The sequence below is a fragment of the Erpetoichthys calabaricus genome, chromosome 9 (assembly GCF_900747795.2).
Source record: "Erpetoichthys calabaricus chromosome 9, fErpCal1.3, whole genome shotgun sequence".
NCBI classification, from domain to species: Eukaryota; Metazoa; Chordata; class Cladistia; order Polypteriformes; family Polypteridae; genus Erpetoichthys; species Erpetoichthys calabaricus.
Window position 1 is genome coordinate 59,452,368 of NC_041402.2, and position 12,453 is coordinate 59,464,820.

General features: G+C 36.8%; 1 protein-coding gene across 1 annotated transcript in view; it reads left to right on the forward strand.

The window, feature by feature from the left end:
* Nucleotides 1–9,405, forward strand: part of dnaja2a (DnaJ heat shock protein family (Hsp40) member A2a) — a 31,678-nt gene extending 22,273 nt beyond the window's left edge. The window contains exons 7-9 of the mRNA XM_028809650.2: nucleotides 6,677–6,821; nucleotides 7,791–7,918; nucleotides 8,234–9,405. Coding sequence (XP_028665483.1) covers nucleotides 6,677–6,821; nucleotides 7,791–7,918; nucleotides 8,234–8,422 — 462 coding nt within the window. The 3' untranslated portion in view covers nucleotides 8,423–9,405. The remainder of the gene's footprint in view (nucleotides 1–6,676; nucleotides 6,822–7,790; nucleotides 7,919–8,233) is intronic.
* The last annotated feature ends 3,048 nt before the right edge of the window (nucleotides 9,406–12,453 follow it).

The following is a 12,453-nucleotide window of genomic DNA, read 5'->3' on the forward strand; positions in this document are numbered from 1 at the left end:
GGACATGTTATGCAGCGTGATGATAGGTACATGATGCTGCAAAGTTTTATTCACTTCTGTAATAAACAGAAGCAAATCCCATGGGGTGAGCCAGGCTATATAACGCCATGCATAAAGTTCAGCCCCTGCTTGACATATTGGAACCAACATAGAAACAATTTTATCAGCCTGGCTGTGATTTGTCTGTGCATGAATCTATCATAAAATAAAAGGGACACCTTTTTTTCTGCAAATATATGCCAGACAAGCCCACAAAGTATGGTATAAAGGATTTTGTACTGGCAGAAGCAAACACTGGTTTCTGCCTGAAAGTAATTACATATACAGGAAAGTATTTCTTTCAAAGAACTGTCCCTTGACAAGTCAGGTTGTGCTGGAGCTGCTTCAGGGCTATGAACATTTGGGTCATGTTGTGTACGTTTGGACAATTTTTATACATTCCCAGAATTGTTCATGGAGCTACAGAGCAGAGGAATTGAAGCTTGTGGCACAGTGAGGGTGAACAGGATACACATGAAGCCAGACAGGCTGAAGATGAAAAGAGGTGACAATACGGTTTTCATGTAGGCAGAAAACTTGGTGGCAGTGGCATGGCACGATGGCAAACGGGTGACTTGTCTCTCTACAGTACACACTTAACAATATATGTGAGAAAGTGCAGCAACAGACGAAAAGTAGGCACCAAAGCAACACACATTGTAAGCAGTGCAATGTGGCAATGACTGAAACTGGCTGCTTTGAGCGAGATCAGACTTTGCAGGACTTTGCTGTGTAAAATGTATGTGATATGTATGTGAAATCATAGAGTATGCAGGCTCATACAACATGCAAGACAGAAACATTTGTCAAAAGTAAATATTTTTTGTTGATTTCAATTGCTTTGTGATCTTTTTTTTAAAAAAAGTTAGTTTTTGGAAAAATATTCAGCCCTGGGAGAAAAGAAACAAACAAAAAAAAATTAGCCCTAAAAGAGTTAAACTAAATGTATGCCTATAATCTTTGTTCTGTTTACATTAGTTGACTGCATTCTGTCTCACTGGACCACCACAGCAGATGCATGCATTATCATATAGGCACTGGTAGGCAATATTTTTGTGAAATAATAAGCTTCCGTATAATGAAAGAATTTGAGCAATCATAATTGTACCTTTTTCCATTTGTTGTCTGCAGAATAGAAAAAGTAGTTCACATGGGTATTAATGTTCAAAGTCAGCAGTGGGGCTTGGTAATGGCTTTCCGAGGTAAATCCACACCCCAGCCCCGAAAGGGTACTGTAGTGGAGGATGATCTGTGGTTTTCTTTTAAAATTGCTGAATGTCACAAACATGTTTTGCTATTTGCATTTTTTCCCTTCAAATGACATGCAGTCTTGATGCAGATCAATACTGTTTTTCTCTAAAAATGGATGTATTCGGTAGGTTAAGACTTTTTTTTTTTTTCTCATATTGGGACCTAGGGATTTTAAAATATAAAAAATGGTAAATGTTTTATGTAAACATTTGGAAGTTTGCAAACATTTACTTGGAAATATGAACTTATGTCGAAATTTACAACTACTCAAAATAGGCAGATTTAATGTCTGTCTTATACTTGCTTAATTCTACTAGGTCTTCGAATAGCTTGATTCTGTTTGTACTTCAACATTACTGTTCAGCATGTAAAAAGGAGTTGAGCCATGGACTGGATGAACTATGTTCAGCTACTTAAAATCTGTTTGTGTGCTCCCTCCTTCTCACTTGCTCTGTGCTGTGCAGGCACCAAGTGGCTAATAAAGTAGCTTGACTTTTCCTGCTATTGTTTGTATTTAGCCATTTCAATTCAACATGTAAAAAGGAATTTGAATGGAGATTGTGTCACCTTTATTGAAATTAGATAAGACCTAGTTATGCAATGCAGAGTAAGAACGTTTTTAGTTTTCATTCAAGGCGCTTGCTTTCCATACAGTGAATATGAAGAATTAACTTGACCACCTTGTATAGTACGTTTTGATCTCTTCTTTCATGAGGGATTCTACATGCTTTGAAATGGAGGTACTAAAACAACACAAAAGCAGCGTCACCACCCAGGTCAGAACTAAGAGGAAGAAAAACCGTTAGAGCAACAGCCCTACGGCATTAAACATGTTTTTAAAAAGGGAAAATGTTGAAAAATATATCCCACTGTGCTCCACCAGCCCGTGCACGTGCTTGTATGCCAAATAAACAGCAGCTCCAAATAATACCATCAATAATTAAAACTAGCCGAAGCCCGCCATCGCATACGGCGGTGTAAGAATAGGAACGGAAAACGGTGAGAATGGAATTCAGAAATCAAGAAGAAATAAATACTTCTTGAAAGACGCAGTTGTGAATAGGTGTTTTGGTGGAGACGACAGATAATGAGTTGAAAGATCTACTCGTACTACAATATCAGGTCTGTGCTCTGGTCTTTGGGTATCCGACAGTGCATGTAGAATTTCCGGCCAAGCAGGATTACTTGTGAAAGTGATGAATAAATCGGGCTTTCCGAATTTACGTACTATGGCCATGGCATCCTGATAGTTTTGTTGCATGTATCTTGGACTTCTTGGAAATGTGGACGGTAATATCATTTTGCCTACACGTGCGTTATTTTCAGCGTTTGCTTGCAGTGCGTCTGATAGTCCTTTGTATTGTTCCATGTGTAGATCTTGTTGATGTAATCTGAGATAGTTGAGAAGCACGCCCTCTGTTTTAACATATGCATCTACGATGTACTGTTGTAATAGTTTGCCGCTGGAGTGCAAACTACTAAATGTATTCCTTATTACTAATCTGTACGTGTAAAATTGGCATTGAGTAAGCCTTATTTGCTTGGCGGTTCTTTTTTCGGGAACATGTTGTAAATCCTTTGTGCCAGCCAATGTCTCCGTAAGGGAATAAAAGTGGGTAAACCATAGGACCACAATTCATATTGAGCGTGGAAATCTGTTTACAGGAGTTGCCTATGGGATAGATGCAAATGTCCCTTTCGGCAGGCGGTTCGCCATCTTCTCCGACGAAAATAGCTGCAACATTGGTGTGACATGTCGGGGCATTGTATCGTCGTAAATCCTGCCTAGGGTTTTCCTTGAAAACCATTTGTACAGATGCTGTTGGATTGGACTGAGCGATTTCATGCATGTGTTTGTATGATTTAGCGAAGGGGTTGATGGTTCTGAGAATGGAATCTAGCTGGAGAAGTATGCAGAGTTTGCTTTATTTTGTAAGTGTACTTCAGTAGCTTTGTGCTGTGTCAAAAACGTACAAATGTCCATATCCTGGAGAGGTAGAAGTGTTAGCGTATAGTGGAGAGATTCGGTGATAAATTTGCCCGTGTATTTTAAAACCGTATGGTCCGTGGCCAGGAGGATGTAATCTGTACACCCATGGAAGCAAACGCTAGAGAAGAGTTGTATTCTCAAATGTGTTCATGGTAATTTTTAGCTTCTGATATTTGCTGTGTAAGAAGCTGTTGTAAAGACACAGGTGGCTCCCGCAAAGGTGGTAAAGCTACTTTACCGTTGTGGCAGCACCTTGAGTACTTGTTGGATGTATTACGCTCAGCAGGCCAGTATAGTGCATGACAGTGTTTGCACTGCTGGTCTGGAGTCCCAATGTTGTGTGTGCTGGATGGGAAGACAGGAATTAGGTGAAGAAGTACCTGTGGTAACAGGAAGAGGATTGTGTGTATGTCTGCTGAGACTGCGTTGGTTTGGAAACGTTGCTTTGCAGATGTCGCATTGCAAGAGTTGTGAATGAGTTTTTTTGTGTTTAGTCAGACAATCCTGTGTAGTGAACTTCTTATTGCATTTCTGGCACTCATATAGTTGTTGGGAAGAATGCCTTTCCTTGTGTTTAGCAAGTGAGGTTTGCGTTTTGAAAAGTTTTTTGTTGTAGGAATCGCACTGGAAGAATGTGGGGAAGGGTTTGGAGGAGGACGAATAGGAATCGAGAAATGCCGTGTCAGCTGCGTGTGGGCGGGACCGGCTTTGAAGTGGAAGCAGGATGAACCAGAAGAGAAATATATATGAGATGGTTCAAAGCAGCGTGTGCCCACTGTGTCCTCATTTTTGTTTTTTTGTTTTTTTTTTTTTTTTCTTTCAATCTGAACACACATACTACACACACCAGTGTTTCTGTCTCCTTATGGTACACTTTCTCTCCAGTGTTTTTTGCTCACTGTTGGACTGTAACCTCACTGCCCTTCCTTGCCTGTGTTTATAAAAGGTGAGGGAGCACTTACTGGATTAATAAGTTCTGATCTGACTGTGTGTGTCCTTAGAGTGCAGAAAATTGGAAGGACCAGTGACGAAGGGTTTGAAAACCCATTTCACCAGGGTCTGTCAGAAGTCAATTTGGTGTTACCCTTGATTTGAATTGACCTGCAATTTGACAAGAAGGCTATGGTGAAACTGCTATCTTCATAAAGCCTACTGTGGTTCGGGTAATGATATAAGGGGATGGGGCTTGCTTTTTTTTTCTTATTCTAAATGGTTTTCAACCTCAGATTGGTTCAACTTTTTTTAAACATGCATCTCAAATGGAATCCCAGTACCCATAAGCTCTGTTATAAAACGCAAGAGCTGAGTAGTTTATTTGCACAGTATGCTTCACTTTAGAATAGTTTTCATGTGGCAAATTACTATACACTATGATTGCAAAGAAATAATTTTTGACTTGAAAAGTACCGGACTTTAAGGACACAGAAGAAAAGTAATTTTGTTTGATGGAAGACAGTGGATTATTATGTAAAAGTGAATATTGTCTTCAGACTTGATCTCCGAGAGGTAAAGTGGAAACAGTCCAAATAACTTCGCTATGAGAGACAACCATTTCAAGCTTCAGAACATGTTATGTGGCAACCTGAGCAAAATTATTTTGTATATCATAATTTCATGCTATATGTTACATAGTAGTTGGGAAATGCAGGATAGAAAAAGATGGTAAAACTTTTTTTTTTATTTCATGTATGAACAATGAAAGGGTTATGAATATGTCAGATTTGCTTTTCTGATTACTCCTATGTAATTACAGTAATTATGGGTACTTGTGAATTTCAATGGACTGTAGAAATATTAATCATAACTTTTTGACATGCATCTATTTTGAGGTCTTCATTTATACTGAACACAGCTGCAAAGGCACATCTTAGTTCTTTTTTGTACAGGATAATTTCTGTTCGCATTATAACCTTGAATGTTATGTAATGGTAACTGCTATGCTGTATCTGTGCTTTCTTTATTTGTATTGATGCCTTTAATTGCAGGTCCTATGAAGATTGATGCTATCTTTTGTATATTTTAATCATATGCTGCTATCAAGAATTTTTATACAACTGTCCATATGGAGACAGGCCAAATTCATTTTTGATGTAGCAAGCCTTCTGATTTTCAAAGAATCAAATTCAAATTATGAATTACTTGTAAAGAGTAGCCATGTTTCATTTGCAGTTCAAAAAGTTTATCACTGTATATTGAAAACAAGTTAAAGCACTCAAGAATGGTACTGCAGAATCGGCATGATCAGATATGGTGGGCAGTTGGTGTTGATCATATTTCCTTAGAGCTAAAGAAAACTCTTTTGTGCCTTTACAGTCATGTACAAATTTGTATTTCAGTATTATAATTTGCCTCTGTTTAACCTTCATGTATTTTTCTCACCTCTGTTTAACCTTCATGTATTTTTCTCCATGTCTACTAGGAATAGATACTGTAAAAATTTACATTATTTTATGAAATAATGTATAATTTATAAGGCTTATTCCAAAAGTATTTTGGAAATCTTTACTTGAAAAATTGGCACCACCATATATCAGTGGCAGCTGGTGAGGAAAGAAAAAATTTGGATGGGGTCACTTTGGGGGGAGGGGTCGTAATAAAGCAGGACTTCATAGCTCAGGAGAAAAGAAAATATCCACATCCAAACTGTAATGTTGCTTACACACTACTCAGCAGCACTATCTGAGTGTTGCCCTCCTTTTCTTCAGGCCTGAAAATTTCTCAGTTACTTTCTGATTAAATTGAGTCATTTCAGTCACCAGTCTCTCTTAACTAACCATTAAAAAAAAAAAAAAAATTAGGATTTGCAGAATTTGAACATATTTATTTCAAATCGTGTCGTGTCATAAATTGTTCATAATATAAAGTTAATATCACCCAAATCTCACTTTTCACGTTTAAGACTTTGAAATTCTGAAACATTACACAAATTCCATTATTGATATTGAAAATACACTTTTTAGTTTACGTATTGTACTTCTGGCAGACAAGTCACAAAATGCTGAACAATAAAACAGAATAAGTTTGAAATATTAAAACATAATACATAGCAATGACGATATTTAAAAAAACACCCACAGATGACAGTACTACCCGAATTCCAGTCAGAACAGATGAGGCGTGTGTTTTTAATATAAAGTTAGAAAATGTATGTGTAGCACAGGGGGTTCTGGGAAGTCCAAAAGCTCATTCTGTACAGTTTTTGAAGTTCCCTTAAATACAGTGGCATTCTCAAGGTGCTCTCAACACTCCATTGAGAGAAGCAACATTACAAACTGCCACTGCCCTGTGTTATCATAATGCTTTTATTTCTAGTATTGTTAACTGTATTCACATTTTTGTCAGATTTTTAAAATTTTTGGAGTCTGAATTTAAGTAGCTTTTGTTTTTATTTTTAAGACATTTAAGAGAGAAGGCAACGATTTGCACATGACCCACAAGATTGGCCTAGTTGAAGCACTTTGTGGATTCCATTTCACTTTAAAACATCTAGATGGACGGCAAATTGTTGTTCGGTATCCTCCTGGGAAGGTTATTGAGCCAGGTATGTATCAGCAAGTATCTCCTGCCTGGTTTTCATTTTCTGCAGTATATGTGTATATGTAAAGGCATAATTTGGAATATTTATATAAGTAAATTAACATTTAATACTCTTAGTCGTATTGAATTTAGAATGTTTTGTGCATTTTTGATGATTCTTTGAAGAGCCCAACAACTTCAGTGTTCAAGAACTATACTGCAAAAATGGTTTAGCTATAACAGTTATGTGACAACCCTGACAATAAAGGGCAGCATTAACTGTGTACAGCTCGCTGCTGTTTTCTTAAGATCATATCAGTGAGGGCTACAAAAGAAAATTGTATTTTTGTGTGGTGCTCTACTTAGGGGAAACTATTGAAGAGCAAAGTAATTCTATGAAGTAGTGTTTGTCCAGTGAAATAGCACAATTAAGAAATGTACATGAGCCTGTTGGCATGGATTTTGAATGTTCTTAACAAGTTGGAAAAGACTAAACCGTCTTTGTGTGTGTGCGTTTCTAATAATGACTTTCCAGAATGCATCATCATAAAACATAACACTGACCTCTTCAGCAGTGATACTCCACCTCACCACTACTGTTCCTGGTGTTCACTACCAGATGGATTCCTTTACCTGTATACTGGGTTTGTGGATGTTCATATACCTGCCAAGAGTGAAAGGGCACAAACTGTAAAGCTTTTCACACACAGAAGGCTTTTAGCCAGATTATTACCAAGTCTCTGTATGTTGCACTCTTTAGTCTTCATCATAATGTCACAACCATATTAGTTTAAAACATCAAGTTGAGTCTGCTAAAAAAAAAATTACATTTTTCCGTTTTTTTTTTGCTAGTCACTAAGTATTATGCACAACAGTTCAGTTTTCATTAATCTAAATGTACTTTCTCGTGGTTTGTGTGGTAGTAAAGAGAGCTTTTCCTCTGATTGTAATTGCCTTTTCTTTCTTTCTCTATTCTACTTTCAACCAAATCCAGGTTCTATTAGAGTTGTGCGAGGTGAAGGAATGCCGCAGTATCGTAACCCATTTGAAAAAGGTGACCTTTATATCAAGTTTGATGTACAATTCCCAGAGAACAACTGGATTAGTCCTGAAAAATTAACAGTAAGTTTTTACTTTTTGAAAATCCTATGTATTAAAACTCTGGTAAATGTACCATACAAACTATGAGCACAGCTAGTTCCCCCTCTGTGGATATGTCAAGGAACATGTTTGTGTTTTTTTTTTTTTTTTTAATATAACTTTCAATTAAAGAATAGTGTAAGATCCAAATAAAAAATGAGCTTTCATGTTTCCTAAATCTAGTGCATTAAATTTTCACTCAATAACAGAACTTTTGTAACCATTTTAGTGGGTTTGAGTCCTCCATTTATGTGTCTTCTTGGTTTTTTTTTTTTCTTCTTTTCTTTCCCCCATCAGGAGCTGGAAGACCTTCTCCCAGTTAGAGCAGAGGCTCCCAATATAGCTGCAGATGCAGAAGAGGTAGACCTTCAGGATTATGACATTGGCCATGGTTCTGCTGGTGGACAGAGACGTGAGGCCTATAATGATAGCTCTGATGAAGAAAGCGGACATCATGGTCCAGGTGTTCAGTGTGCCCACCAGTAAACACTTGAGAAAATTAAGTTGCACAAGGGTTAGATAATTAATTTGTTTGGATTGGGTTTTATTCAACCAGTCTGGATCTCAAGACAACCTAGATTGGAACAAATGGACATTCTGTTCCCTTGCTCTCGGTGTAACTTATATTTTGTCATAGTATTTACCAAGATTAATATAAACTAACAATAAATGCAGAAATTTTGCCTCAGTTTCCCAACTTTGTCAAAGAAGCTTATGTGAGGGAGAGGCATTGAGGGGTGGCATTAGGGGGGGAACTTCAACTTTTTTAAGTTTGTGCTTTTTAAATTTTCACATTTTTAAATTTCCTTTTTTATTGGCCACAACTAAATTCTAATGTTGCCAAAACCGTTCCCAAATGAGGACTTTTCGTGTAAAGTGTATTAGAAAATGCTGGGGGGGGTTTTTTTTTTTTTTATATACACAGACCCCCAGTACAATTATGTCTGTCAGCACTATTGGTCAGACTTCAGTAAAAGTGCAACACACACTAAAAGCACTATATAGAGCTTCTAAATAAATGATTTCATTGACTGTTAAATTAAAAAAATAGTGATTGTTAATTCCAGTAAAGTTTGTTCCTTGGTCTGCATCACACAGAAACTGTTTGAGGATAACCATATTCAACACACTTTTTTTGGTAGTCATTTTATTAAGATAATTTCTGTGCATTTTTGTTGGGCTTTTTTCTGTTCATCATTGATTCAAGTGAGAATATTTTTAAAGATAAAAACTTTAAATATCAATTTGGTGGGTTCAAGTAATATCCTCTGAAGGTTCCCCTCTTCCACATGAGCTTACTTTTGACAGAGTTACAAAAAGTTTAAATGTTATCTGAGAAATCTACAGGTTATTCTGCATCTTCAAGTCCTAGAAGCTTGTTCTGTCAATCTTGTATTTTATCAGTTTTGTGTCGCTGCACCTGTTTGTTCATGTTTACTTACTGTAAAATAAACAAATGCCTCTGAGAACGTGTGGCGAAGAAACCCAACTTTTTTTTTTTTTAATGGATTCTGTATTCCTCATCCCTGTTCTGTTTTCCTTGGTTGTGCTTAACAACTAGCTTTGTACAGAAAGTTTGGTGACTCCTCAAATAGATAAAAAACAAAGAGGAGTAGGGGTTTACTAAAAATTAAACTTCAATTTTAAGTTCATTGTAATAAGAAAAGGGCATTATCCTTTTTTCCTTAGGCTTTCAGTGTTAGAAAAAGTCTTCTACTAAAATAGCCATTATCTATGTAAGCACAGTCTGTTTTATTTTATATATAGTCTTCAAGCTGCTAGGTGTGAGTAAGGGTTCTGCATTATTGATTTGGTGTCAGTGCTACTTAAGTGTCCCCTTAAATGTCATACCTCCTAACTTTAGGGGCCACAGCCTGTTCTGACAGCACTGGGCACAAAGCAGGAACTTTTCCTGCATGTGCACCCACCCACCTTAAACTGACTAGTAGTTCATCTTTGGGGTGTAAGAGCCAACTGGATCTTGGCAAAATACCCACACAGACATTGAGTGTGCAAATTCCACATCCAGAATTAAGTCCATTCTCCTGATGTCCTCTCAAAGACCTTATGATACTTTAAAAAGTAGATTAATGAAGAGGGGAAACAGAAGTCTGGCCCAAGTGGATTTTCAGCCCACATTCAATTTTAATTGTGCCTATTAACTGACCTTGTGCAAATTCAGATATGTATGGCCAAACCTCAATAAGGCATTAAAAAGGTGTGCTTTGACTGGACCCAGACGTGTGCCTTCACCTGCGCCAGTGTTGTAATATGCTACTGTTCAAGAGGGAAAATCTGGAACCAGACCTCACCATATGGAAGACCACTTCAGTTCACAGACCATCCAGCATTACTCTGAAAGCTGGCATATCACTGATAACTTTATATCTGGGTCAAATGTAATTGTAACCCATGGCTAGGAATTTTCCACTAAAGTGCTGCTGCGTGTCGCTTTTGTGTTTAACTATTTCTCTGTAACAAGCACTCGTAACATGTTTTTTTTTTTTTTTATATAACCCATTTAAGTTACCTTGCAAGTAGAATCCATAAACTTTCACATATCAAGCTTAGTCCTTGCTATCTGACAACAGTTACGCATTTAGAGCAAACATGTGGTGTGTCTGATGTCATGTGAGAGTGACAGGCCCAATGTTAGCAGTTCAACTGTAACTGCACAGGGAGTGAGCTGGGAAAAATAAAATAAAAACAGCCAGCAAACCTCTTTTCTTTGTGTTTTAGTATTCATTACTTCTGTACTGCTCAAGGTTATCAATAGATTATTGTGCTTTGGTAATGGCACTATCTAAATCTAAATGGCTGGAATGAATATGATGATCAACAAGCTTTTTTTAATATTTCATACTTTTAAATTGTCACCATAATGCTGCCTTAGTACTAGTAGTGTGGTCCACGTTCAGTGAAATTTTTCAAATGTGCAATATGCTGGCATTCCCCAGAGCAATGAAAAACAAAGTATAATACAAAACTTCATGTTATTTAATACAAAGTAGCAGTTTACCCGATTACCATTTGTGCATTTGTTTTGCAACAACTAAGCTATTTTCTCCCCCCCCCCTTAAGTTATATTGTTAACACACAAATGTTCAAATTCTGCACAATCTTACATTGATGTAATCAGGAATCCCTGAGAGCTGTACAATTGGATTGCCCCTTGCATTTACTTTACCTTCTAATTAAGATTTGTTTTGTAAAAATGTACCAAAGATGAAATGTCCCCCACATAAACCACTAGATTCCACACCTTACAGGATGTCCCTACAAAGAAAAAGCAATTTGAAACTCCTAGTCTTTTCCCCTTAAATATACAAAATAATAACATGCTCACAAAATGAGGAAACTGCCTAGTTGTTTTTAGGAATGTTTTAATATTTTATAGTATCTTGACTAATTTTAGTTTTATCATACAAATCTTTCACTATTCCACCAGAGGGCAGTGATGTAATGCTGAATAGTGCAGCAATAACTGGTTTATGTGGCACATTTTCATACAAAGGCTGTAGCCCATAGTGCTTTACATGGCAAAGTAGTAGTTACATACAAAAGAAAAACAATTTAGGTAAGAATGAATAAAAATTATAAAAATGCACACTTTCATAATGAGTACAGTATAGTCCTTAAAATATAGAATTATTTTTGAACAACAGTGCACTACAGTGCTTAGTACTTCTGGGAGCACATTTCTGATTTTCAGAGACTGACCCCTGTGAACAACCCCTTTGAATTTCACACTTGAAGACAACACCATATCCATCTTCAGTTAATTGATATGCAGACTCAAGTCAATGCCTTTACACATCACAGTAGAAATCCGGGTGAATTCAGCCATGGTCACTTTGAGCAAAAAAGGTGCATGGAAGGACTCCAGAAGTTCCAAAAGTCCTTTGGAAATGCTAATCTTGAGCTTCATAGCACATAATCTTCCTCATCAGGCACAATTTTATAATTTTGGCTGCCATAGGCACTGTATAATGATTTAAACAAAATACTGGTTCTGTAGGAGCAATCTTAGCAGATTCTGAATCCCAGCAAGAAGCTTAACCTTTATTTTGTAGATTAACAGTTGAGTGCCTTACAAAATATTCACTAATTGCACTAGTTAAATTTTGTTAGGTTTTTTTATTTCATAGCATTACATTTCCAGTGCATGCTCCCAGCCTCTAAAAAATTAAGTTTGTTTTTCCAATGTGACATTGTTTTGGGAAAAAAAGCATTCTTTTTGCATCAGTATTTAGTCCATGTACCCAGGAAGCTCTGTTTCTACAAAAGGAGAAAACCAATTGCCTTTAAGACAACAACTGCCTTACAACTAACCTCCACCATCGATTTGTGTATTTAAAACAATTTAACAAAAAGTCAACTTGGACAAAACCCCTACAAATAAGGGACTATTCTTCAGGTTGTGAAAATACACTTTTATTGAAACATCTGGAAGAAGTGGAAAAAAAAAAAAAAAGTTAAGTACGAACGAGTTAGTCTGGGAACTTCATCTTTTCTCA